Consider the following 27,461-nt stretch of genomic DNA (forward strand, 5'->3'; position numbering starts at 1 on the left):
GATTTGAACTTCTATTAAGTTATGATTTGGCCTTTCCTGCGAGTGCAGTGTCCAACACTATAGGGTTTATATTGGCAAGTCAACACAGTCTCAGTATGGATGTTCTTTTACACAAAAATCTTACCTCATATATGGTTACACTTTAGTGAGAATTTGAACTTGAACCTGAGTCGCACTGCTGCAGCAAGAAATACACAGCCAGACTTTTGAAATGATCATGAAAAAAGGTAAACTGTCTTAAAGGAGAACTCCACTGGTTTCTCAAGTCAATGTCTGTTTTCTGGTCTCGCTTAGACAAGCTCCTTTTGAACGAGGAATGAACCAGTGCCCTCTGTGGCACCAGTGTCTGATAAATTGCCTCAAGTGATGTCACTTGACAAGGAAGAAGAATGCATGGTTTAAAAAGGATAATATCTCCAGTTCTGCTGCATCAATTTTGATCCTTTTGTAAACTGTCCATTGTGATCCCGACACTGTTAGAGGAATGCAATGTTAAATCAGTGGGGTACTCTTTCAAGTATAATTACTTTACATACATTATGAGAAGCATTACACCATCTGGTTTTGAGATTAGGCAGACCTTTTCTTAATCAAGTATAGACTGCATAATGACCTGATGGCTATACTGTCTGTTGCTGTAAAGATGGTCTGACTATTGTTGACAGACACTGTCGCTAATGGTACTTTACTCGGTAGCACAGAATCCATCAAGATAAGCCTTCAGACTGCCATTGAACCATGCCACACCACAGGGTTTTAAAGTTGTTCAACAACTAGTGTAGGTCCATCCCGCTGACAGTGCCAATCAGTTGTGCAGCTACTTTTTTCCTACCGCGGGTTTGTATCATAATTCATCTCCTAAAGTATGTGATGCTGCTTTTTCATCTTTGAGCTCACACGTGCACATCAGCCAAGCCACAGCTGACGCCAGAGAGCTACTGTAGGCAAAGAAAACACAGAGTACTATTACTTTCCCCCCGTGCCGTCTGCTTACGCTTGCCCCACAGCCTGCCTGCCTGCCCCCAAAAGGGAGTCTGCTTCTGATTATGTGTGATCATCCTCGAGCTTGCCAGCTACATTTCAGACTCACGGGAGTCATTTTTTTCTTGAAATCTGGCCTTCATTCAAAAGGAATTACATTGTAGCTTGTCTAAGCTATTGTTAATTGCACTCATGGCAGCTACCACTACTCAGTGATATGCCTGCTCTTCTTGTTATAAGGAGTATTTTACTGGTCATGATCATTTTCACATTATTTGTAAGCCACAAAATGGAGACTGCATTTTCAGTACTTTGCACGTGCCGCAACATATGCATTCAGTAGTCCCACTCACCAGACTTTGTTTAAAAGCCCTATCAAGTATCATTATGACACATATCATTATAAATGAAAACCTAATTTATCAATGTAAGCTTGCAGTGTCCATTATTCTGCCAGCTGCTTTTGTGTACCAATTAGGTAATCACTGCAGTGGCAGCCAAGGATGAGTGGCATTTATGCAATATGTTTATGCATATCGAAAGTGTCAGGCATATCTAACCATATTTTGTGAGTAACAACACCTCTATGTGTTTTTTTTTTACCTCTCTGTGTTAGTTTATGACCCCAATATATAACAACGAAGTCATGTAATGGGAACTATTACTTTGATAAATGGTAATAGGAGTGCAATTAAAGAAATAAGCCAGACGTGAACCTCAGTATTTTCCTCAAACATAGGCAAAGCACAAGGCATTGTGCCCACATATTCATTGGGGACTGACTTGATACAAAGTAGTGGAAAGCAGAGATGAGGAACATGGTGTGTTTGTGCTGTCAGTGGTTCAGGATAGTTATTTTGGGCGAAGCTGTGAAACCGTATTTCCCTCAAACATGAGGAAAACACATTTGGAAGTGAAATTTGATAGCGTTAGAGTTTTGATTTCAATCATGGGGATAGGTTGAATGTTTGAATTATGTTAATGATCATATAATAACGCAATGCCAACATTAACATTATAGTCATATCAGTAGATGTACTGCAATATGATACTTTGTTGATCTTGTATGAGACACCATAGCTCCCTGCTCCAGAGGAAAGTCAGAGGTCAGGGCAGCTACTTAAAAACATGGGGAAAAGATATTTTGTGTATCCTCATTTTATATAGTACACCTGAATTATGGCAATTCTATATGCCTGGCAAACTAACAAAGATGCTAGTGGAATTATTTATCCAGTCTATTGGTAATGAGGACCATCTAGTGAGAAACAAAGTCAAAATAAGATGTAAATATATAAAATCTGTTACAGAATTTAAACTCCCAACTTTTTAGCTAAAATGGACAAACAGTTGTTGAAGAAAAATGGAAATTGGGACATCGACACTCCATGACAACTGTGCAAACTCCATCTACTGAGGAAGTCCATGTCATACAATCAAAAGCTGTACAAAATCTACTAAATTGAGCTTGCGCTGATATTGTTTTCTCAAAAAATAATCTCATTATACAGCTAAATGAACCTTTTCTGACTCTCCTTTTCTGAAAAAATGGCAATTTTAACATCTACAATTCCATGACAACCAGGTGAACTTTTGCTGAGGATGATTGTGTGATAAGATCAAAAGCTCCAGAACAGCTACTAAATGGACTTTAATTGTGCTGAGATTGTTTGTCTCAAAAATATAACTTCATCATACAAAAATTTAAGCCACAAAATCAAACCAATAGATCACACCAACTTGTCCAAAAGTGTTCAATTAATTAATTCACTTTTACCCCTTTGGCAATTATTTCAATTAACTGAATGCAAAGATATAATGAATACATTATTTTAGTGAATAACTTCTTGGGGATGTTTGGCATACACACATATACACACACGCACACGCACACACGCACACACACACACACACACACACACACACACACACACACACACACAAACACAAACACACACACATACACACACACACACACACACACACAAACACACCTCCCACCTCCTCCGGTGGGATCCCAGGGTGGAAGACATCATACCGCGGTTCAGGAGGTTGCAGGAGCCGGCCGCGTCATCCCTGGATGGGCGGCGCACTGACGGAGGACGGAGGGTGTTTTCCAGCTTTAAAAGCACCGGAGCCGGCCCCTCTGACAAACCGCGCTGCGTCATCGACCTGGGGAGACTCTAGAAAACCTTCAGTGGGCTGAAGAAGGCTAAACTCACCTCAGCCACGGTCCCCTTAGCAGCGCTACCTGCGCCGCTCTCCAGATCCACTAGTACAGCATTTCTCCCCGTTTCACTTGGTGCGCATCGGTTTGGTTCAACTTCACTGCGAATTATGTTTTCATTTGGTGGTGTATGAAGTGAACTAGCTTTTGCAATTTTGTCATCGACGTTGCTTATTACAGCTTTACAGCCGGAGAAAGTTGCGCATCGCTTGTTGAATGCAGGATACCTTCTGTTTGAGCGTCAATTCCAAGTTCAGCTTTGGAGCAGCAGCCGGTAAGGAGCGGGCACTCCAGTTTCTCACCTCTCTCGCCGCCGAAATGAAGTCTGCAGAAGAAGGTAAAATACACTGCCTCAAGTATCATATATATATATATCATATATGGATTTGCTCTCTCTGCTGCACTCTTGATTTTAAAATGTTTTGATATCAAGTGTTGCAGTTAACGCAAATTGTCACGGATGATGTTAAGCGTTCAGTGAGTGAAATGACTGTGAAAAAGAGCAGTTTTTGTGATTTCCTGCAATATAAACTGACATTATTAAAGATGAATGAATAAATAAATTCACCTGTAAATATCTGTAAAGAATTATTATAAGTTAGAACTATTGTTTTGAATGAAACATTTTTAATTATGCTTTGATGTGGCATTTTTTTTGTCTAAAGATGTCACCAAATAAACGCTGGATACATTTTGGCTTGGTATTTGCACTGCATGAGGATCAAATTAGCACTTATTGTAGTGTGGTGAGTGGCATGCACTCATTTTACATCCACACCATTAGGTGTCTCCAGCTGTCTTTGCAGGTGCTTCACATCAGCTTGTGCAATGAATTTCAATGTTGAGGAGGTTTGACTGTTGCTGTTTCCTGCATTCACCTTCATAAGAGATTCACATTAACTTCAAATGCTTTTTTCTGATATAAGAAATCATTTTTTTATCCTCTCAATGCTCAGGGAGGTCAGAGGTCAGGGGTCATCTAAAGAACAGCCTTTAGGAGTTGCTGTGCTTTTTGTGCATTGCTGAAAGACACTTCAGCATGGATGATGCAGCCTGCATTTACAATTCAAAGAAAACTCTCCTTTTTTTGCCTCTCTGATTCAGCAGTAGTGGTAGCAAAATTTGATTTGGTCCATCAGAAGTCATTGATAGTCTGTCATGTCTTAATTCACAGAGTCTTCCAGTGCTGATGTCACTGCCTTTTTGTGGATTTTGGGAATTTCATTTTGTCTTTGAGGTTTCAGACGGACGGGTGTGGGTTGTATTATTATTCATTTCAGTCCCTCAGTCCTAAGTCTTATAATTGGTAACAGAAGTTTGTGTGTGTGTGTGTGTGTGTGTGTGTATGTGTGTGAGTGAGAGAGCTGTGATGTGTGTGTTTAGGGATGCCGGGTAGCTTGCTTGACAAGGAGACGTGCTTAACCACACACAGCCTCAGCAGTATGCCAAAGGCTGCTTTATTATCACACAAATACATAAACTCAGACACACACAGATAAACGCACACACACTATTGGTGTTTTGCCATAACCCATAGTCAGCCATGTGCAGTAAGTGGCCCCAGGGTTCTTAGTTCCAGAGGCTGCAGATGACTTCTGTGGGCGACCACCTATCTCTCCCTGAGGTCCCGTCAGTCTGAGCACAGCCTAGACCACAATCCTTGTGGATAAACCCATCCATTCTTTAGTCACGCTGGTTTGGTTGTGGGGAGAGAGTGTTTTGATCCTGATAGCATAATTGAGAAAAATTGTGGAGGACAGAAAAGAGCACGCTATAATCTGTGTGATAGTCAGTGTTTTCAAATTAACTCTGCTTACACCGCATTTTGAATGCACTGCAAACAATTGTCAAAGCTTTGCCTTGACTGCAAGAATGAGTCATTTTATTTTTTTTGTTCATTTGAATCACCCCACAAATTATGATCTGGTATAATTTTGTTAGTTCAGCAGATGCGTGTGACCCGGAAAAGCCAAGTTTCAAGATCATACAGTGCAGCAAGAGTGAAAGCCCCAGTGTGTTTGAGTGGGTGTTAGACGAAGTGAAATATGTTGCAGTGTAGTTCACTGATAAAGGGAAAGAAAAAAAACCAAAAAAAAAAACAAAAAGACAACTGCATCTCTAAGCAAAATCAGTCAGGCCTGAAGTAAGGAGGTGTGTCACACAGGGTGGAGTGGGCAGGAGATTATCATCTGTTCAGCACTAGAAGAGGGTAAGCCAGAGAGAGAAAAGCATCAGAGGAGAGGGAGTTGAAGGCATACTTTATGCTGAAACTTGCTGTACAATCACAAAGACGGAGATGAGTTCCCAGCATGAAGAGCAAGAGTTTGATTTCAGCTATATGTTTGAGTACAGCCAAGATATCCATCAGCATCCTGAAAGAGGTGGGTACTGAAGGGCAGACTTTCTTTTCTATAATGTATGTACTGTGTAATGCACAGTATGAGGACACTGCAGTATTATGTGATCATGATGAAAATAACTTCAGAGTATGTTTCTGTGTAAAAAAAAAAAGGCTGTAAGACAGTCTGACATTTAGCATTCTGCTAGCCAAACAACAGATTTTTAAAAATCTGAATATTTTATGTGTTTGTTTCATAATGTTTAAAAGGAAGAGTAAATCTCTTTGATGAAGGAGAACAAAACGTTTTCAGATTCCACTCTGCATAGCTCATATATTATGCCATGTGACTGGCTACCTATGAAAAGCACACTTGGCTACATTGAACTTGTGGTATATTGAACTTGTCTGATGCACATCGCATAATCACCTCTGAAAATAGACTCTCATAAACTAATTTTAGACACCCTACCCACACATAATGCGGTGTGTGACAGATTCATCATTTCATGTGATGCAGAGCATTGTGGTGAACAAATATAGTGCACAGCATCAAGGGGAATGCCCTTCACTGGGTTTCAGGCTGAATGGTATTCATTCTGTGACCACTTTTACCCTCAATGACATTATCAATAAAAGACAGATATGAGTTTACAACTGTTGACACTGCAGCCAGCTGCCACAAGGCTCAACTGGAGAGGCATACCTGCAAGGCTATATGTGCTTTGTTTGTATGCCGTTGCACTTGTCTGTCTGTGATTTCCTCGTGTGCTTGCTTGTGTTTGTGTGTGTACTTTACCTCGGTGCATCTGTGTGTAACGCTGCAGTGAACTCTCTTTGACTTAATCACAAGCTCAGAGCGATGCGAGAGTGCTGTCAGTTTTCCACAGGGGAGGGCATAATTCACTCAGTGAGTGATGCAATCAATCAAATAAAGCATCCATCAGCGCTGCTGGAGGAATTCCTGTAGAGTACACATGACAGCAAGGAGCGCCAAATAGAGCCTCAGATGAACTGATCAAACAAACAGAGTGGCTGTGCAACTTACGACTACACAGCAACCACATACAGTAACTGCTTTGAGATGATTGCTAAGCTTCTCCAGATGTTTATAAAGAAAAGAGGCAGTCTGTCGCTGAAAGACATATTGGTAAGATTTGTGTAGGGGTATTGTTCTCAAATGTAATCAGAGTTAATTTCTGTCATAACACAATGGCTCTGAGCATTTTACTGTGGCATGTAGTTGGTTCACTACACTATGGTTCTATATTTTTAAAATATGCTTCTTTTTTTTCAGATGCATACAGCTACACACCAAATGTCAGCCTGTCCCTTCCACTGGGCATGGGAAACCCTTGTCTGGCCACCCAGTACCACACCTTACAGTCCAGTCCCATCATCTCAGTTTCTTCTTGCCACCAGACAGGCTACAGCCTCCAAAATGACAACCATGCAGCATCAGGCTATTACCTGCCCCACGGCCTGAGACCCAACGGGGCTCCAGCCTTGGAAAGCCCCCGTATTGAGATCACTGCCTACAGCCAGTATCCTGAAGATGAGGTAGAAGAGAGCAACAGTGAGGACCACATCATCAAACGAGGCGTGAACTCCATTGTGACGCTGACGCTGCCCAATCAAGACGGCTACCGTGATCCCAGCTGCCTCAGCCCTGCGAGTAGCATTTCCTCACGCAGCTGTAACTCTGAAGCGTCCTCCTACGAGTCCAGCTTCTACAACTATGACAACTCCCCACAGAACTCCCCTTGGCAGTCGCCCTGCGTTTCTCCCCGAGGCTCTTCCTCACTCTTGTCCTGCCCACATGCCAGTGGCCCTGCAGCCTCCCCTCACCATTCGCCCTCCACCTCCCCTCAGATAGGAGCTGTTGCCGAAGAAGGCTGGCCAGCTCAACCTCGTGGCTCCAGGCCAAATTCCCCCTCCTGCAGCGGGGGCGGTGGAGGCAACGGCGGCGGAGGCGGCATGGGGAAGAGAAAGTACAGTTTCAATGGCGCCCCCTACCGTCAGACATCCTGCTCACCCAACCAGTCTCCCACCCCATCCCCACATGGCTCCCCCAGGGTTAGCGTCACAGATGAGAACTGGCTCGCCAATGCCAACCAGTACACCAACTCTGCCATTGTGGCCGCCATCAATGCTCTAACCACAGACGGAGTGGTAGATATGGGAGAGGGAATCCCAATCAAGACACGTAAGACCATGGTGGACCATTCACCCTCCATGAGCCTCAAGGTGGAACCTGGCGGTGAGGACCTGTGTGTCGAGGAGGAGCTCTGCCATGAGGACTATCCCTCCCGCCTAGCCCTCAAGAAGGAAAACTACTGTGGAGGGTTCCTGGATGTGCCCCAGCATCCGTACTCCTGGTCTAAACCCAAGCCTTACCTCAGGTAGGTGGAGCTGCTCTGGCTTCCTCTGTGTCAAAAGCTAAACTCAGTAGTACTGCACAAAAGTTAAATACACAAATCAACGAGATGAAGCACTGAGACTTCAAAGATGCTTGAACCAGTAACTGTGAAAACAACTCTCCTCTAAGTTGCCTTGAGAAGACAATGTAGCATACATAGGTGTTTTTTTTTAACATTCTGCCTTAGGATTACTTTTGCATTTTCCAGACAGTGCAAAGGAAAACCTTACCATTACCGCCTTTTCATTTCCACATTTAGTGTTGTTTATTTATTGCAAGGACAAGATTGTTTTAGGTTTTAATCTTCAAAGGCCATATCAAAAGGCAGAAATCCAAAAGTTGCATGCTCTTCACTTCCAAAAGAGTTCTCTTTGAAGATCAAAACTATTTCATAAATCATATTTTACAGGGAGGAGTTGCCCAGCATGAATGTGCCACTGTTGCTATAGCAACTCACACACAAACATATGAACACACAAAGACACACACACACACACACACACGCACGCACCCACACACATGCACTCAACTATATCATTGATTTTTTTACTTTAGAGCAAGGTAAGCTTTTTCAATTTCAGTTGTGTCCCTCATGGCATTTTTTTCCAAGTCAATAACACACTTTCCTGTCGGAAATCAAGTGTTTGATTAAGATAGTGAGCAACAGGAAGTAATGGTGACAGGCCTGGCTGAAGGGGAAGCAGTCTGTGGGTTAATCAGCCGGCTCACTGCTCTGGTCTGTCGCGCCATCAGCCCATCTCTTTCTGTGTAGCTAACGTGATGTCATGCACTGACTGGGCAGATAAAGCCCTGTGGGGGGAAATCTGTTCGTTTTGGGTCAACAAACAGCCCGCAAGTTCCACAAAGATGCCAGAGATTGGTTTCAGTTGAGCCACCCTTCAGGTCAGGGGTTCTGCGTTTACCAGGCATCCGGCATAGAGAAATATTGTCTTGCACATGTTTGTTTTGGTTTAGATATCTCCACATGTTCACATGGGAAGCTCTGACTCTCCATATCGAGAACAATGAAGTTAAGGGAGGCCAGCTGTAGCTCTGAGAAAGAGATATCATGCTCCAAGGCAGGGTGTGCTTCTGACCCCATTCCATTGTATAACTCTATTGTCTTTAATACTGGTGCTTTATAATTTTACAGTTATCTGTTTTGAGTGGATAATAATTGTATCAAAGGAAAGGCTGATTGCCAGTTTGTGTGGGATTTGTTTTTGTGCCCTAGAAATGTCTTTCCTCCCAATGTCACTTTCTTAACTCACATTGTCTGTTTCCACCTGTCACACCATAATACGAAACACACTAAACTCTAACCAGAGCACATCCGTGTCTCATTTATTTTTCATATAAAAAAGGGCCACTAATTATTACGCGGGCCCAAGGAATTACGCATGTCAGCGAATGACTTAAATTGATTAGATTATAGACCATGATGAAACGGAGAAGGATCAAGCCAGTTGGATTACACTAAAGTGTCCTAAATTAAGGTTTATTTAAAGCAAGTTCAGGACGTTTTGATTTATATTTCTTTGGCAGTGATGAAACCTTGGGAAAAAAATGTAACTTCACAGTTTCTAATTTGGCAAATCAAATGCAACTTCGGTTTTAAGAATAGAATAAAACAGATGAAACGAAGAAAAAAGAAAAAGAAAAAATTACAAAAAACAAAGAAAACATAGAAAGACAATCATTCTCCGTGTGTCTGAATAGTTTTTGTTCCAAGCTAAGTGGAAATGTAAAAAACAGCACTTCCTGTTTTTCAGGAAAGAAAAACCAGATACCAGGTGTTTAGCACAGAGTCTACATCTTGGGATTAGACACATGGATTGGATAATGCACTATTATATCAATCAGGGATAGAGTAAAAGCAGAAATTGTATGTATTGTTACTTTCAGTAATAACAACAAATGTGTAATGTTATTGCAGCCCGTCTCTGCCAGCTCTCGACTGGCAGCTTCCATCCTGTTCCGGCCCGTACAGCCTACAGATTGAGTTGCAGCCAAAATCCCACCACAGGGCCCACTATGAGACTGAAGGCAGCCGAGGGGCAGTGAAGGCCTCGTCTGGAGGACACCCCATAGTACAGGTATGCCGTCAACACCGTGTTCAAACAGCATTTTTTTCTTTAAGACTCACTGTCTTAAAGATCTGTTATTTAAGAGACATTGTTATTTAAGAGACAAGGTTAACTTTGTGTGTTTAACTGTATGACAATTTGATGTCATTACAGCACAAGTGGTAACAAGCATATAAATGCACTTTTTCTGTCCAACAACAAGCCTCTGACTTGGACATTTGGCTCTTGCTGACTTTATGACAGCATGTAGTTACAGTGCAAAGTCAGAGCAGCCATGAAATTTCTTTCATTAGTCTAGACTCTGATGTTCTCTGGCATTTGTCTTTTTTTTTTTTCTTCTTTTTTTTTCATTTCAATCTTTGTCAAAGAAAATCCTAAAATCCTAGTGACTCTGAACTATGTGATGCTTTTCAAACTATGTATAAAATATCTAAAAGAAAATCTGATTGTTCATTCTTGAGAAATCATATCTAACTCATATCGAATATATCAAAAACAAAATCTGATCTGATTAGGGTGTGCATCAGAAAAATTTAAAACCATTTTAAAACGCAATTGATCTATTTTCAACTGAAATAAAAGTCCCTGTTTCATAAACATGATAATTCTAAACTTGTCAAGCAAAAGTTAATCAGATCTTAAAATCTCAAGAGATTTTCCTGTAACTTCTGGCAGCAGATCTGCAGTTTATACACACCACAGTCTATATGCTTCTGCTTGTGCTTGTATGCTGTGTTACTAATGTTCTGAAGCCGGGAGTCAATCTACTGCTGCGAAAGGTCGCTCTGACCGGCAGCAGTGCATACTGACTCAATTAGTATAGAGCAGGACCATCGCCTCTCACTATTGTACTTGGCGAACACTAATAGAGCACACGTCAGTCTCACCAGCAGCTCAGCACAGAGCTCCTTTCTCTTCTACACTGTCATCACACTGTGCCGACATCTTGGTTTACTCAAGGTGGGGATCAAGCGGTGTGTGTTTGTCCTCAAGGTTGAGGGTCAATTTGCCTTTAAAGCAATCAATTCAAACTAAACTGTATTTGACCTAATAATTTTACAGGGGTATTTGTTGGTGATAGTTTTCTTACAAAGAGGATTTAAAGATTTTAGACGGTTATTTATCATGCAAAACAGCAGCCAAAGCAAACACTGAATCTGCAGAAAAAAGTTTTTGGACCAGTACAAGTTAAGGTTGGTGGTCTAGTCGCCTGAGCAACGTCTAACACTTATAGCATTTGACGCTGTTAGCGCCACAGCTGTTTTGTAAATAGATGTTGTCAGCACATCCTGGTCTGCTCAATGTCAAACGCACTTGACAGCTGTTGGCCAACGTGGTGTTATAAACAGGCCTGTCAACCCTCAGGTTTCCTCTGTAAATACAGGTAATTATTCCTCCTTCTTTACAAAGTTTTGTATATCAACATGTGGGTGAATCAACGTTTCACCCTCGCACCCCCCCTATGAGGCTCACCAGACTCAGCCTGCCATGGACAGCTGTGGCAGGTGAGACTGGTCTTGATTTAGTTTACGCCATTTTCTGACTCACTCTGGGGGCCAGAGTAAAAAGTCATGAGTAAGCTTCCTGTGTGTCTTTGCATACACAGTGTTGTCCAGATTTAGATTGATGACTTGGGTTGTTCAGCTCATACTACAAAGGCAACTTTGTGAGGATGTTTTCAAGTCTTGCTGTGCATGTCGAACAATTATCGGTAAGTAGTAGTCATTGAGAAAGTATGATGACAACTGCTTTACTGGCACATCCTCCCCCTACTCACATAGCTCACATTTTACTCTCACTTTTTTGCAAGGAGTGATTTATGCCTCTGATATTATGTGTGCAGTCAATTCGGATATCTCGAGGGTGTCATACCAGTGGAAACCACTGGAAGCATGGCAGTTGGCAGGAAGATAAATCTATGACGATTAGGCAATCATGTGTACATGCTAGAGGGTGAAGAAGAGAATGTACTGTATCTTCAGGGAGTTTTTGCATAGTTTGGAGTACAAAATCTGTCATACATATGACTGTCTTACTCTACATCACTCTTGTTGTCTTTGTTGTAGTATTGTGCGAAATTGTGTTGTTGTAATCTTGGAGGATAGGGCATGTTGTAGTCCCCAGTGCCCTGTGGTAATGAGTGGCAGGCACTGGATGGGCGAGGTGCAGTCAAGGAGAATGAGTCAATAATGACACAGGGGCACGGGTGTAGGAAGCAGCTAAGGAAGTGTCTGTGTGTGTGTGTGTGTGTGTGTATGTGTGTTTGTCCTTAAGACTGGAGTGAGTAGAGAGAAAGAGAGAGAAGGGGCAGAGGGAGTCACCAGGCAGCTGGGGCTTGGCTTGGCTGCCCCTAGAGATGCTCTGTATCCTGCTGATTAGGGCCTGGGTGGCCCGAGGTTCGCTAAGCATGGCAGTGATGTGAGGGGGGCGGTGGTGGATAGGAGTCAGAATCCCAGCGCCCATCGGACGCCACCTCCCCTTTCCACGCACCGGTGCCTCCTTCCCTCCCTGGGGGGCCTGAGGATGTCACTCCTTGTGAACTGTTCATCCTTCAACCATCTCCCAAACCCACACCAGCAGGCCTCCCTCTGTTGAAGCCCAGTCATCCACAGCTCTTATGTTTTTTTAGCTCATGGATGATCAGACACACACGCTATGAGTGATGGTGACGTGTGTTGGAAAGCAACACTGGATGAAAAAACAGCACGATGAAAAACATGAAGGGATACACTGTTTCTACAGCCTGCAGTGCCCTCCCAGAGAGATAGCAACTGACAGATAATCAAACCAAAATGCTCAGCTGCTCATTTACTGTTGTTGCCTTGTTATCCAATAACAAGCAGAGGTGTTTTTCTTGACATACACAAGAAAGTTTAGCATCTATAAAGTCTGACATCATCCTGTGCTGCTGCAGATCATCCACACCACATCCAACACTATCAGCCACACAGGATGGAGAGCTTGTCGAATGGGTGGGTGGGGAGAATGGAGTGTCTACTCTCCAGCCACACACCGATGATTATGGGTTACCTCGTCTCATTACCCCTCTGCTGCTCGCACCAGCTCTTGCGCTTTCCGTTCCAAATCTCAGTCATTTATTCTGGACTCGCACTCCGTCCATCCCTCCCCTCCTCCGCATCCGCAGCCTTTCAACCTTCTCTCCTACGATTGGTCCACTTTGTGACCCCTGCGGCTGCTTTTCCACTTTATTTACTGCAGCAGACCACAACGCCATTAAGGGGATCTAGGGTGCTCTACCGGCTCCTCTCACACTGTTCCAGACACTCCCCTCTCTCACCACAGCTATGCCAAATGTCTACAGGATGATTTTTGAAGCCGTGCTCAGGAAAAACCAACAGCCGTGTGTACCTTCACTCAGAATACCTCCGCGACATTGATTGATGGGCTTTTTCCAAACGACAACAGTTGGGAAAAAGTGGAATTATGCTCAATTATTTCCATTGAGAATATAGTGACCAAGGACGTGACCTGGCTCTGATCTAAAATGTGGGTCCAGTTGAAGATGTTGCAGAGGCTTTCAGGTTCACATTCAGTTATGAAACACTCAGACATCCGGCAGACCCTTAGTAACATCAGACAACAACACCTGTGGAGAATTAACCCTATTGCATAGCACGCAGCGCAGTCCTGCATATGGCTAGTTCGTATAGGATAATGACTGGCCTATAGGGCTTTCCCCCTCACACATACACACACTCTCTCACTCGCTCTCTCATTACGTTTAAAGCAGCAACAGACATGGTGTAATTTCAGCAGGATGTGGCCATCATCCCTATTAACGTGTGCGTGACTTAATACCCATCTCCCTTCCCCTGTAACCGTATGTAATACACATCAAATTTGCAGTATGTTTCCGCCACAGTGACATGAAAGACCTCGGCTAACATGTGTTCGATCCTCCGCATGTGCGGTTTCACCTTGGATCCGGTGCTCGCTTGCTGCTTAATGTCTCAAAGAAAACCCCTGATCTACTGGACCCTGTACTGTAGCTGCTAATTGCTCATTAAAATCTACTGCCGCCTCTTGTTTGATATTCAGAAAGCTTGGTGTACCCTGTAGTGCTTTTCAAGCTTAGTCAGGGTTATTATTCGTTGCCCTAAGGGGTATTTATGCCACTCTTAAATTGTGGTTCTCCATCTGCGGGCTTCCCTTACACTGGTATTGGGCTACCACTAATTACCAGTTAATAACAAGTGGAAAAAATGGAAGTAAATGTGCATCGTTTTTACTGGTCTGAGGTGATAACCAGACAGCCCACAGATTTATGAGGCAAGACACTGGTGGATTGCTGTGCTATTGGGGGGCACAGCAGTCATCGCTGCATCATCTTGCTCAAATTTTCTGTAGGTTAGGGATGATATTTTTTATGGCAGACTGTGCTGGTAACAAAGTCATCCTTTTTATATGGAATGTAGACCCGCAGTGGTCTAGACATTGGCTAGCACTTGAAACGTTGCCCTCACTGACATGACACCGAAGTACTCAGTTCAACACAAACTTTGAAGGATATGGCTGTTTGGTTGCTTATAAAAAACGAGCAGCATTTGGAGCTTTGGAAAGGCAACACATTAAAGGATTGCATATGTTGCCGTATGCATTCAATATGAGGCACTGGAGACATTAGCGGGGCAGGAGGTTTGATGGAGTAATGTCTGGAAGGAGAGACAACTTGGATGAGTGTACATTTAATTGGGTACAGCAAAGGCTGGTTGTGTGACTGTCAGCACTTGACAGAGAGAGGAGCGTGATAATGGGAAAAAGCCTGAAACTGCTGGTGTATTTCTCCTCCCCTGCCTCAGTCTCTCCCCTCCTCTGCTGCTTCCAGTCGCTTTCTCCTCTCCCCAAATCTCTGCGCCACGTGGACTTCTACGAGTCATGACATTTCTCCAGGCAGTGATGAAATCACTGCAGAGGGATAGAAGTCAGCCCACTGCAGGTCTGTAGAGTGTATTCACACTCAGTTTCGAGCCAGGCCAGACACATCTAATTTACCAGCAAGTCATTATTAAACATTACATGTTCAAATTCTTTTTTTTAACCATTAAAGCCAGGTGCAAACAGCATTGAAAATGTCACTGTTACTAAAGAAATTGGGGGATAAAATACAGCATGAAAAAATAATAAAAAAACTCAGTTGAAGAAAACACACTCTATCATTATTTTATCACAAATGATTTTCATTGAGTGAAGCAAAAAAACTATTGAGGCTGTATCCCAAGAGCTGAAACTTTTCATACTGATGATATATCTGCTATGGCCGAGAGGCAACTGGGAGATGAATAGTAGAGAGTGGACGGGGTGCACCCCCTTTCCCTTTTTAGCTCGAAACCCCTCCACATCATCACAAGTGACCCAGACAATACAGCTGCATACATTTACACAATTAATGCATCAGCTGCCATATTCACAATGTTTTAGTTGAGCCTCAGCTATCAGAAATGGCTCGTCCAACAGTGGCTTACAGTGGGAGGTGTAAATGGATCTAGCTGACACAGTGGCAGAAGTTGGCACACTGAAACAGCTGTAAATCAAGCCTTGATTCAAACTTGGTTTAGATTATCTCAAAATAAATACACAGTACGTGTGCCAGATAGGCTGCAGTTACAGCTAGAAAAGCTCATCTGGTCAAAATTAGCCCCAACCTCACATGCAGCATTAGACACAAATACAAAGCTGAGGTCACAGGTGTGTGTGAAGCGTCTGTCGTCGGCCCACACTTAAAATTTACGACATTATCTCGGCTTTTTTCCCCCCAGCTTATTCTCCCTTTGAGAATAAAATGAAGAAGTAAGTTTTGGGTTCTGCTTGTGGTGTGTATTTGAGTGAGCGTCACAGGAGTTTAGCAGGAGCTAAAGGGGGGGGGCCGTAGGGAGAGGGTCAGGGGAGCACATATGGTAAAGGAATCGGGGGAGGTCGCCCAGGGGGGACTAGACTGCCTTCCTTTGCTGCTGGGAAGACCAGCGTCACCAAGAGGACTACCTGACCTCATTAATCACTTCCTCTCCTCCATGAGGTCATTACAGCTTTGAGTGAAGATGCCACCGACATTGTGCGCTACCACAAGATGAGTGAAGGGATAAAGACCACCCCCCATCCCCTTTCTCCTGCCTCTCCTGGGCCTCCCTACAGCCACGTGGCGGCTGAGGTAATCGTTGGAGGTCACCAAGAAATCCAAAGAAGTCTACAGAGGCTAAAGTGACAGACGACACGGCTTTGTAGCGCGGCTGCCTGCGTTTTATTAAATCATAAGGAAACGTCATGCAATTTAACGCTCCGGTGTTTCAGATTTGTACCTCATGCTCCATCGTAGTGCTCTCACGAGTCAATACTACGCAAGTAACTGGTAGCATGTGCGGCTATGGATAATTACCTCTGGTGACACCATAAGTAAAATATAACAAGCAGAGCGGGGTCTGCCGATGAGATCACCACATAGATGAAGTGGTCCCTCGGGATGCCAAGACTTCAAGAAGCTCCTGACCTCGGCCTAACTCACTGATGACTTGCATGTGTGACTAGCTCACAGGTCAAGACAGCTGCTAGAGACACTATGTGGAGCTGAATAGAAAAATAGGACTTTTGGAACTGGAGATGAATGACAGCCTTAGCTTTACCACTCCCTATACACTCCCTTGATATCTGAATCAAAGAACAAAGCCAGATAACCACTGGTGTTTAGATTATTGAGACATATGGATATATACTCTACTCCAGTGACTAGTCATATCCTATTTTTACTCAACATAATTAATACTGAAAATTGTATGACTGGGAAGAACAAGAACACATCCACTGCCTTGTCCCAAATCCAATGACATTTCATCAAGAGCAGACCAAAGCAATTTAATTTTGATGTTTATTATCAACCCAGACAACTTTTAATACAGTATCCAGAGAAATTTGTCCTCAAACTAAAGAAATTAGGTGTCCGTGACACCGTAGCTCTAATTTCCACAGACTTCCAATGACGTAGCTATGCAGTTCTCCACCAGCCCTCCTCTTCCTCACACCCCTATCCCTGACCGCCCTCACAAAGGTAATTATAAACCCATTAATCAGATTATGTCATAGGTTACATGTGGTCTGCATTTTGTCATGTGGCTCAGTCTTTTAGATAAACAACAGGGGTCTTTTATTCCATTCGACGGTACCACTGTTTTCACTTGGATGGAGCTCAAAGAAAATTGGTCTGAAGTGATGCGCTGGTGTGTGCTGGAGTAATTGACCAATTTGTGGGATTTTTCAGATGGCCAGGGCTTGGTGAGCCTTGGTCTTGAGTAAGTGATCCCTCGCAGTAAATGTCACATGTGGTCAAGTAGCCACCTGGGTGGATCCACGGAGGTCCAACACCACTCGACGAGAAGTTAGACCTCTCAGTTTTCGATGTACCAGATGGATTCTACGGTCTTCTGAAAGTTTGGAGAGATTTCTAAGCCCACATCAACATATGAGCATATGAGCACTTTGGACTGCAAAGAGCAAGCATATCTTGGGAGGTCTGTAGCATAAGACCTGGTTCCACAAGAAATCCACATTCGGTTGGCAAATTATTCTGGTCAGAAATCACTCACAAAGTATCAGTTGTCCTTTACCACACTTTGGAATTTTCAGCCCTGCCTGTGTTTTCATATTTTTGAGCCATTACACACTTGGTTAAACCATCAAATTATGTTACTTTAGACACGGTTAGAAGATGATCCAGGGATGCTGAATGTAAATTGGCAGTTACAGTTTATATTTGAAGTGCCATTGACCCCTAAGTCAACAGTACTTTTCAAACTATGCATGGCTATGGAGTTTTTCTTCCCCTTTTTTTTAAAAGATTTATTAGTTGAGCAGTAGCAGTTAATGGAGGCCTGCTAGAGGAAGTGGTACTTGTTTGAAGTGGTGGTTCTGATACAGGAGTCTCTTTCATCACAGTGGGACACAGTCTCTGAGCTTTAATGGAAATCATAATGCATGTTCATAACTGCCCAAAGGCAAGTGGGCTGGATCTCGTCTGCATGCCAAGCTCCATTGAGTTTTTTGGTATTATTAACTTTTCTAACACATTTAGGTGTGAGATTTGCTGATTTTCACAAGTACTGTGTACCTGATAGCACTTTTTGCATAATATAATTGATGTAGTAACTGACTAATGTGGTAACAAGTTCTTTTTAAAAGCTTACTGTGCTGTATCTGCAGTCATGTGAAAGTAATATTTACCTTTGGAAGATAAATAATTTGAGAAACTAAACATTTATTCCACTTGTAATGTATGCTGATTAAAAAATAAGAATTTGGACAATATGCATTATGTATATATATTTGTTTAACACGTGTATGCCAACATTTTGATTTCTTTTATTAACGCTAATGATTTTAAAGTTTGCCAATGTCCAAATTTTGATTTCATACAACTCATATTTATGCACGAAATCAGTATTAGCCCAATTATCAGTTTTGTAAACTCAGCAATGGCCTTAAGGTGAGCGTCCTCCTATGAAGAAGATTTGAGATGGTATCCCCGGTTTCTTATTTTGTCTCTGTAAGGGTCACTTTGCACTGAGTCACTGTGGACTCCTTGCCTCTCTGCAGGCACTTTTTTTAATAGCAGCAGTGCGATTTTAATGAACAGTGAAGTGGGAAGCCAGCCTCTCCATCAGCCTCTGTGTCTCTGTACCCTAAAGATCACTACCCCAGACAAACTCAGAGACATCAAAAAACTTTTTTCACCCTCCCCTAAAGGAATGCAGAATTAGCATCAAAAAAGAAAAGCAAAGACCACTGAAAAAGAGTCTCCAACCCAACCAAAAAACAAACAAAGAAAAGGGGCTTGTTTCACAGCGACCGTGCCATGTAAGAGCTATCATTAAAGGCCCCTTTAACTAACAGTAGCTGATGTGCATGCAATCTCTATTTCCTAAATGAGGGGTTGCCTGAGATGGGGGTCTTAAAACCTGATGTTGGCTCTCACCTGAGTCCCTTTGTTCTCCCACCAGCTTTATGGCTACATGGAAAGCGAGCCGCTCACCCTGCAGCTGTTCATAGGGACCGCAGACGACCGCCTCCTGCGACCACATGCCTTCTACCAGGTCCACCGCATCACCGGCAAAACCGTCTCCACCGCCAGCCATGAAGTCATGCAATCCAACACCAAACTTCTGGAGATCCCTCTGCTGCCTGAAAACAACATGAGAGCCATGTGAGTGCTCTCAGACCTCTACAAGTCCACTATCAATCTTTTTCTTTCCACATTTTTCTCTCTTAACCCCTACTTTCAAGTACACACACGAAACACACTTTTCTCTCTCTCTGCACCTTCCTCTTTGCTTAAGCTCTACAAATAGAATGTCTGATGATAGGCACTGTACAGCACACCGGTCTAAATAGACCTTGAAAATTGATATCTTTACTTTCACCCCAAGAGGTGCATGATTTCTAAGAAATGAAATAAGTACTCTGTTCTTTGCCTTCACAAAGAACAGAGCTACTTAATGTGGTTACCATATTACAGTAGCCAACAAAATCAAAATTGACATTAAAATGTGTGAAGACACAAATGTAATTATTATAATTGACGTGCACACATATGTTCAGTAAAACCAAAAAAAATAGGCCTTTGTCACAGCAGACATTTAACTTGTCATAGCAGAGAAGCACAGGTGTTACTAATAACATTAACGATGGCTCCATTATATTCAAGTACCCCAGTAGGCCATGACAGTGTGACAGTGAGTCAGCATGCACAATAGGACCCTGAAACTCAGGCAGCTTAATCAAATTCAGCCATCATAAATTTTTTATTACACTTGTGTACTACTAATATTTTTTATACAGTCTATGGTACTAGTACTGTCACACTTGAAAATATTGTCTATGAAAAGGCCTGTTTTTAAATGAATGACTGGTAGCCAACTGTGGCATTTTGCTGCATTGCGAGAAGAGAGAAGAAAAAATGCTTGTAGAAAAAGTGTAAGTATGAGAAATTTGATAACTTCAAAATTTAGCTTATTGATAAACAGTCAACTGTCACAAGTAGGTATTGTGTTTTGTTCCCATCCACTTCAGCAAACAAACAGCAGCATTGTTAGCCAACCCTTTTGTACTATGTATGTTAGCTAACGTTAGTGTTTACCACAAAACAAGCTAGCTAACACGCTAATTTTAAATAAGGCTGTCCACTCATTATGAATATGGGAAGGTATGCTTAGTATCACATAAAGTGCCCTTCTAAATATAATATTGGTTTACCTTTAAAAACATTAGCTTCCGTTTGCTAGGCTACGGGAAAATCAACCTTAGCCCCTCTCATTCTCCCTCCAGATTTGCAGTAATCCAAGGGGCCGTGCTCTGCAGTGTGTCCACGCGGTAGCTCCTCTCCTGGGGCTCCATTCAGACTAGGCAGCAGTGAATTTATTGGATTGGGGCCCAGAACTCTGTGTTATGGATAAAACCACTGTATCTGAACATAGGTTACATAAGGCCGTTACCTCTTACTGCACCTCAAGTTTATTCTTCACTGTTTAAAATTTTCAAATAATGTTTTCGGAAGATAATCAACAATGACTTAATGCTTCTCCATTTGTTAGGTCATATTTTAATGTTTGTTTAAATTTAGGAGATTTTGAAGATATTTATGGGCCTCCTGACTGGAAAGTGGACTTCTTTGGTTAGGCATGGATAATTTTAACATTCGTACTGTCTTACAATATAATTTCCAGCAATACCACAATATCCTTCATATTGTATCATATTTAGGGGCGAACCTCACCCACTTGACTTAATGTGTCTCTGAGGATGAATATGATATTATTCAAGAGGAAGTTTCTTCACTCTTTTGTCGTCAGCATGCATGCTAAAGGAAGAGGAGTGAAAGTGCTTTATTTTCCTCCGACTATCTCAAAGGTCAAAGACGAAGTGAAGCCTTTAACTGTCTCTTTCCACTGAGCTGTTAAACAGTGTTGATAACATAGCATCCATCTCTGTGCTCTTGTGCCAGCAATCATTTGCTCAATGTGTGGGATGCAGGCATGCAGAGAACTGCAAACTTTCAGACAGTTTCAATCTGTCTTTCTTTCCTCTTTTCTATGAAAGTTCATCTCATGTATATAATATAATATAGGATAGCTTAATTTTAAGTAGTACATTCACTTCAACAACATATGTATATATAACATAAATACCTGTAATTTAATCAGCAAAGTAGACTTTTTTATCACTACCACTACTGTGAATGTGGCTCCTATGAATATGATCTAATCATTTGATTTAATCTAAACTTTTCTTTGCTGGAGATTTAACTATCCCATGCTATAAGCCACAAAAGATTGCTCAAAATAATCCAAAATGTCCATCATCTTGTGTGTGTTTTAAAACTATGCACGACAGAACAATCATGCAAAGTTGATAAGGAGTGGGCAGTCAGGATTATTGTTATTACGTGCTACATATTATAATATGTTATTTTTTCTTATTTATTCAGATTGTGCAAACCAAAGTCAAGGGGAAAAATGGACTGGTATAAAACCTGACATTTACCATGTTCCAGGAACAGTGCCCAAAAAGCTACCATGTAAAATAATTTAAATGCCAAACCATATCCCCTTCATATTCCCCCACGTTTTACCAGCCACTCTAGTTTTATTTAAATTCATGAAAGGCCAGTGTGCAAATAAATTCCCTTTTTCCACTAAGAAAAGAGAAAGAAAATTCACCCCCATACCTCCCAAATTGTGAAATGAAATAAATAAAGACAGACAGCTCAGAAAAGGGTGTACTGCTACACGTGGAAATGATTAGCAGAGGTCTAAACCTAAATGTATCAAGTGTAAGGCTTGGGTGCTGTGAAGGGAGTGGACAGGCTTGGGGGAGTCAGATAGCAATAAAGTGACTGTGTACTGACTGCAGCCTATGGGACCTTGTGTGATGGTGGTGAGCCACGGTCTGTTCGGCCCTCAGGATTCCTCCAGAGAACTGCTAATTCTTGGACCACTCTTTAAAAGTGTGATGTGAAGTCATTAATATCCAACTCTGTCTTTGATGACATGTTGGATTAATAATGACATGGTCATGCTTCAGTGGACTTCCAGCGCATGATCTGTAACACCAGCCGGGACGTCACCGCTGGTCCTTATGCGGAGCAACTCTGCTTGATGTCTCAGTTTAAACAGCCAAAGAGTCGAGGTGTCAGATATGCTCCGATCGCATCTTTTCTCCATAATTTCTGTAGAAGTGTCCAATAGAAATTATCCTGTGTGATTATAGTTTGTAGCAGAGAAAAAGGAGACTGCCTGGAAACCAAAAACACTAACCTTCACCTTCCTATATTGTACGTCTTCTCTGAAATATTGTATTAAAATTTGCCCATGTTTCTGTCTCAGAATTGATTGTGCAGGGATCCTGAAGCTGCGCAACTCAGACATTGAGCTTCGCAAAGGGGAAACAGACATCGGACGTAAAAACACACGTGTGAGGTTGGTGTTTCGGGTGCACATCAATCAGCCCAACGGCAGGACAGTATCCCTACAGGCTTCCTCCAATCCCATTGAATGTTGTAAGTCTCACACACAGAATTAAGCACACAAACTGGCATACTTTTCTCTTGGTTTTCCACTTAAGCAAAAGGTGGCATCTATTGTTGTAATCCAGTACACTGAGCTACTGTTTTATTACCTGCTGGAGCAAATGCAGTACCTCTGCACCCAATAAGCTTTATATGATCAAAGCAATTTGCCAAAGCAATACATGCATTGTACATAACACTGTACACACGTGTTATCTATCTCAACTCACATTTTATGACTGAATGCGCAAGTTATTGTGGTAAGACTAGCCTATTAGCACAGGTTCCACAAAGGTCATTTGCCAGGCCCCAGTTTTGGCATGGTTGAATGACTGCATTGAAAGAAACCTCTGTTTCTTTGTCCTTCATTTGTGTATATGGGTGTGATGTTATTTGCACTCAAAGAAGCCAATTAAAGTTAGATGGTGAGACAGAGTTGGCAATGTGGTTTATGGTCCAAAGCGGGTGTTAATCAGAGTTGATTCATCATTAAAGAGGTCTATTTAGTGTTTTCTTCGTTTTTGGGCTGTTCAAAGATTGTTCACAGGGATAATAGATGAAATGCATAGTTATGTGATAACAACTACATCTGGCTGCAAATCTCATTGCCCAATCCCAAAGGGTCAAAGGTGACTAGCTATCCACATTTATAGAAAGCAGAGACAGGTGGTTGGTTGTAGACCACTCGATGAAAAATAACGACTCAGGATCTGACCATAAAAATATTGTTTTGACCACTTTCTCTCCTTTTTCCAATGTCATTTAAAGAGCAGCTGTTGGATAAAAACCTCTTAGCTATGAAAGCATCATAATAAAGTTGATAAGCCTGTTTCCCTAACCAAGAGCTGCTGTTTTACTGGCTGTGTGCAGGGTTTGTGCTTCTTGGTGTGAATGGAGATCAGGCAGTGAGTTTATGTGGGCTCAGACACTGTATTGAAATGTGTGTGTGTGTTTTCCCTCAATAGCCCAGCGCTCAGCTCAGGAGCTTCCCTTGGTGGAGAAGCAGAGTGTGGACAGTTACCCTGCCAGCGGAGGCAAAATGATGCTCCTGAGCGGTCTCAACTTCCTCCCTGACTCCAAGGTGATGTTCGTGGAGAAGGCCCAGGGTAAGCTGCAGTCACCAGACCATGTTTACTGCCTCTCAATTTCCCCTCTTAATATCTCTTTCAAATGTCTCTCTCCCTCTCTCCCTGCGCCGCATTTCCTCAGTCTCTCCTCCCGTCAAAATAGAGCAGACCTTGCCAGGGAGCCACATGTGGTGTGCATTAAGCCACTATATTTTTAACCAAAGCGTATTTACATTTGCTGAAGTTTCCATTGCCTGTTCACTGGTGCTCGCCACAACTTAAGGAATGAATCACAAGCAGGGCATGTGCAACGTCTCTTTCTCTCACTTTCTCTCCCTCCCGTGCTGTCTCTCCCTCCCTGACTCCCTTGCTTTTGACATTAACCCTCTCGCTTACTTTCGCTAGCTGCCTCTTCCACCCGTTCTACCGGATACTCACCCTGGCTGTCTGTCACTGACGCATGGTTTAGAGGCCATTCGTTTTTTGGGTTTTTTTGGCCAGATTTTTTTTGCCATGCGTTTCCTCTTTGCGTAGGAGGGAGGAATGGTAAAAACACAACTGATCAAGTTTGCAAGTGAAAGATCATTTCCTGGATTGCATTCACTAAATCAAAGCACAGTGGTACTTCTGAAGTCTGTTGAAACACAATGCTGCTGCTAACAATGATGGAGAACAACAATTAAGAATATTTGATAATATCCAACAGTTGATAAATCATAAAGCTGTCATGGTTTTGGTCAGAAACCTCCTGCAGAACACAAAAATACACACCAGCCTCACACATCCTCTACACTCTTTCTCTCTATATGCCAAGGTCACTAAGAGACTTTTATTCATGGTAGTGGAATTAAAAAACAAATAGAACATATAATAATGATAATACAAGATTATCTTCTTTGCATACATGAATAAATAAATGAATTAAGTTTTTATTATAATGTCAGGCATAAAGCTACATTACAATATGCCCAGCTACTTACTCGATGACCACCATGAAAAACTTTCACCATTAGATTGCCTGACCTTCTTTATCTACCACTGACAAAAACATTTACTACATAATACTGAAGTAATAGTTCACCTTGCCTTCTTTTCCAGGCTTTTGAGACAACGTTAGTTCATTGCCTGAATAAGTAAAAAAATGCTTGATCCCTTCCAAATCAGTGCTTCAACACAGTTCACTCAAAGTTAAATATCAATAATGGGAGGGGAATAGACACGCTTACATCATTGCTCAATCTCGCCAGCATTTATAAAATTATTTTTTTAAAATCACTTCAATAAGACAAAAACAAACTGAACCTCTTACTCCTCTCTACTCTCTCCCTACCCTACCTCTCCTCACCCTGTGAGAGTACTCTGAGGTACCCTAGGGGTTAAGGGTGAGGCAGGGATGGGGTGAGAGGAGGTGGATGAACTTGATAATATGGGGTCTCCCTCCTCCTGCCTTTACTTAGTCATGGAGGGGGATCCCCCAGAGAGGAAAGCCCATACATGCACAACACCTTCGCCTCTCCCCCCATGCTATTTGAGACTCATGACCCCTTGTAGGTTGTATTTCCCTTCTTTCACCCCCCCCTCTCTCTTCCTCTGTCTACCTTGGGTACTCTGTTTCCTCTTATTCTCTCTTTTCACTCCCAACCGTCTGCTTCATCCTCATTTTCTTCTTACTTCTATCCTCGATACCCGTTAAAGACATTAGCCGGCGTGGAGCTCTGCGCTAGCGGGATCCCCACACTCGTGCCTGCCATCGACATTTCAGTGGTTTGTTTTCCGTCTCTGTGGTGTCCAGAAGGATAGAGAGAGAGATCGAAAGAGAGGTTGTCTGTCTACTACTTAGTCTGCTTTTATGTAAACTTTAATGACCCACCACTTCCAGGGTCTCCTAAGTCAGAAAGCCCATTACAGACAGACCCACACACTACTGCACACACATGCACACAGGCACACACACATCACTCACTAATGGCATTTATCTATGAGCAAGTATGAGTGTGGAAAAGTACTTATATCCCAAATATACTGCAAAATATTGTCTTTTGGCATTTTAATCAGAGAATCCTGCTGTTTCATGAAGGTTTTCAGACGCGAAATCTCACTGATTGTTGATTTAGAAGGACCAAAGTGGGATAAGGAAAAAAATAAACCAATAAAATTATAATTATATTACAGATTTATTCTATAACTTTGGTTTTATTTTCCTCTGGAAAAGTTCATGACTAAATGCACCCATGAAGTACGGAGCATCGCACCACAATAATTACTACTCGCAGACATGTGCTTACACACACAGTGGGACACACACACATGCGCGTGTACAGCGGAGCTCTTTGTACAGCACAACACCAATCACTGCTTTTGCCACAGTGGTGACAGCCATTACTGTTGCTGCCATCAAAGGTCAGGACGGCTGCTCACTTTCCAAAATTGACTCCAATAAACACCTTCCAGAAAATTCCACAAATCCTAAGGAGCAACAGACGGTTTTTGAGTGTCCCAATCCAACTTGTGTGAATAATTATATACAGTGAAATCATCCAAGTTGAGTCAGAGGGAGATCACACACAGCACAAAAGCCTATTAGCACAAATGAGGCAGTCGCAGATCACAAATACATGTATTTTTTAACTGTTTCCATTTGCTTTCACTCCACTCAAGGATGTGGCTGCTTTCAGCACAAACACACCCAGATGTCTGCGTTGGAATTTATAAGAGCAGATATCAATTTATTACTGAACTTTTGAATAATAAATGACATTACCATTTGAGAGATTGTCCCATTAACAATTTTCTGGTTAAGTGATGAGAACTGAAACACCAGAAACATCCACTAGTCCTTGGCAGATCATTGACACCAGTGCTCCATGTTACCCCTTTATTATACACTTGTTTGAGTGATAGTGGCCCACTGGCATTATTGTAAAAGTGAGAAAATGATTACTGCAGACATAAATGACAAGTAACCGTAGTTGGAGATCAGTGAAAAAGCTACTAGGGACGAATGAGGAAAAGCAGGTGATGTCAGGTTTTTTCAAGCTAAAATTAATTAAATAAAACTGAAATAATAGGCTTGGCTACATCTAAAAATGAGTACTTTTGGCATAAATTGCTTTCTACTATACTAATTTAAGTATTTCTAGCATGAACACACAGTAGTGTGTGCTTCGGTTGTAACAAGTAGCACCAATGCAAATGATCTGTGAAGGGCAGATAGTTGATTTTGGTGAGTAATATAGATAAATGAGAGAAAAAAAATCTGTTAATCTGTTGTAATATTTAATCATATTTTCACTCTGTTGGTCCTTGGCTGCCACTTAACTCTTCCAGTTCTACTGTCTGTGTTGTTTTGATTGTCTGTCTGTCCCCCCTGGGATGTCTCAAGTATCAAATGAGCAGAGCTCATAGCTGTTGCCACTGCGGGAGACCTTAATGTGCCTTGAAAAATAATTACTTCTTCTTTTCAAATGCCATGTCCATCCCCACTGCTCCACTTTGTCACCCACAGGATAACTGATGCAAACTCCATAACGTGCACCCACTGCATGTGCATGTGTGTTTATTGTTGTGTACGTGTGTGCCCACTATCGCCGTTAGCCTGGGGGCCTGTTTGCGTTGTTCAGTAGGAAGTGTTTTCAGTGAGTCATCCGTGAGGGATTCCCTGTAGAGGGGTGAAACGGAAAAGACAAGAGACTTGATAGAGAGGAGGGGGAAAGGGGAGGAAGAGGAGAGGCAGAAAAAGACAAGGCTTCCTACAAAACCCTGCTTGTGACCTCATGT

The 27,461-nt window shown here is 42.3% G+C and overlaps 1 protein-coding gene across 3 annotated transcripts in view; it reads left to right on the plus strand.

Moving 5' to 3' along the window:
* Window positions 1-2,852: 2,852 nt before the first annotated feature.
* The window catches only part of LOC137191848 (nuclear factor of activated T-cells, cytoplasmic 1-like), a 60,276-nt gene continuing 35,667 nt past the window's right edge, over window positions 2,853-27,461 (plus strand). The window contains exons 1-7 of one of the 3 annotated variants that reach the window (XM_067602286.1): window positions 2,854-3,283; window positions 3,389-3,545; window positions 6,844-7,948; window positions 9,902-10,061; window positions 19,055-19,257; window positions 22,436-22,608; window positions 23,583-23,723. In XM_067602286.1, the coding sequence (XP_067458387.1) occupies window positions 3,425-3,545; window positions 6,844-7,948; window positions 9,902-10,061; window positions 19,055-19,257; window positions 22,436-22,608; window positions 23,583-23,723 (1,903 nt within the window). In that variant the 5' untranslated portion in view covers window positions 2,854-3,283; window positions 3,389-3,424. Of the gene's footprint in view, window positions 3,546-4,703; window positions 5,590-6,843; window positions 7,949-9,901; window positions 10,062-19,054; window positions 19,258-22,435; window positions 22,609-23,582; window positions 23,724-27,461 lie in introns of those variants that run through there. The other 2 variants (XM_067602288.1, XM_067602287.1) reach the window with 2 other exon arrangements.

The sequence above is a fragment of the Thunnus thynnus genome, chromosome 10 (genome assembly GCF_963924715.1).
Source record: "Thunnus thynnus chromosome 10, fThuThy2.1, whole genome shotgun sequence".
Taxonomy (NCBI): Eukaryota; Metazoa; Chordata; class Actinopteri; order Scombriformes; family Scombridae; genus Thunnus; species Thunnus thynnus.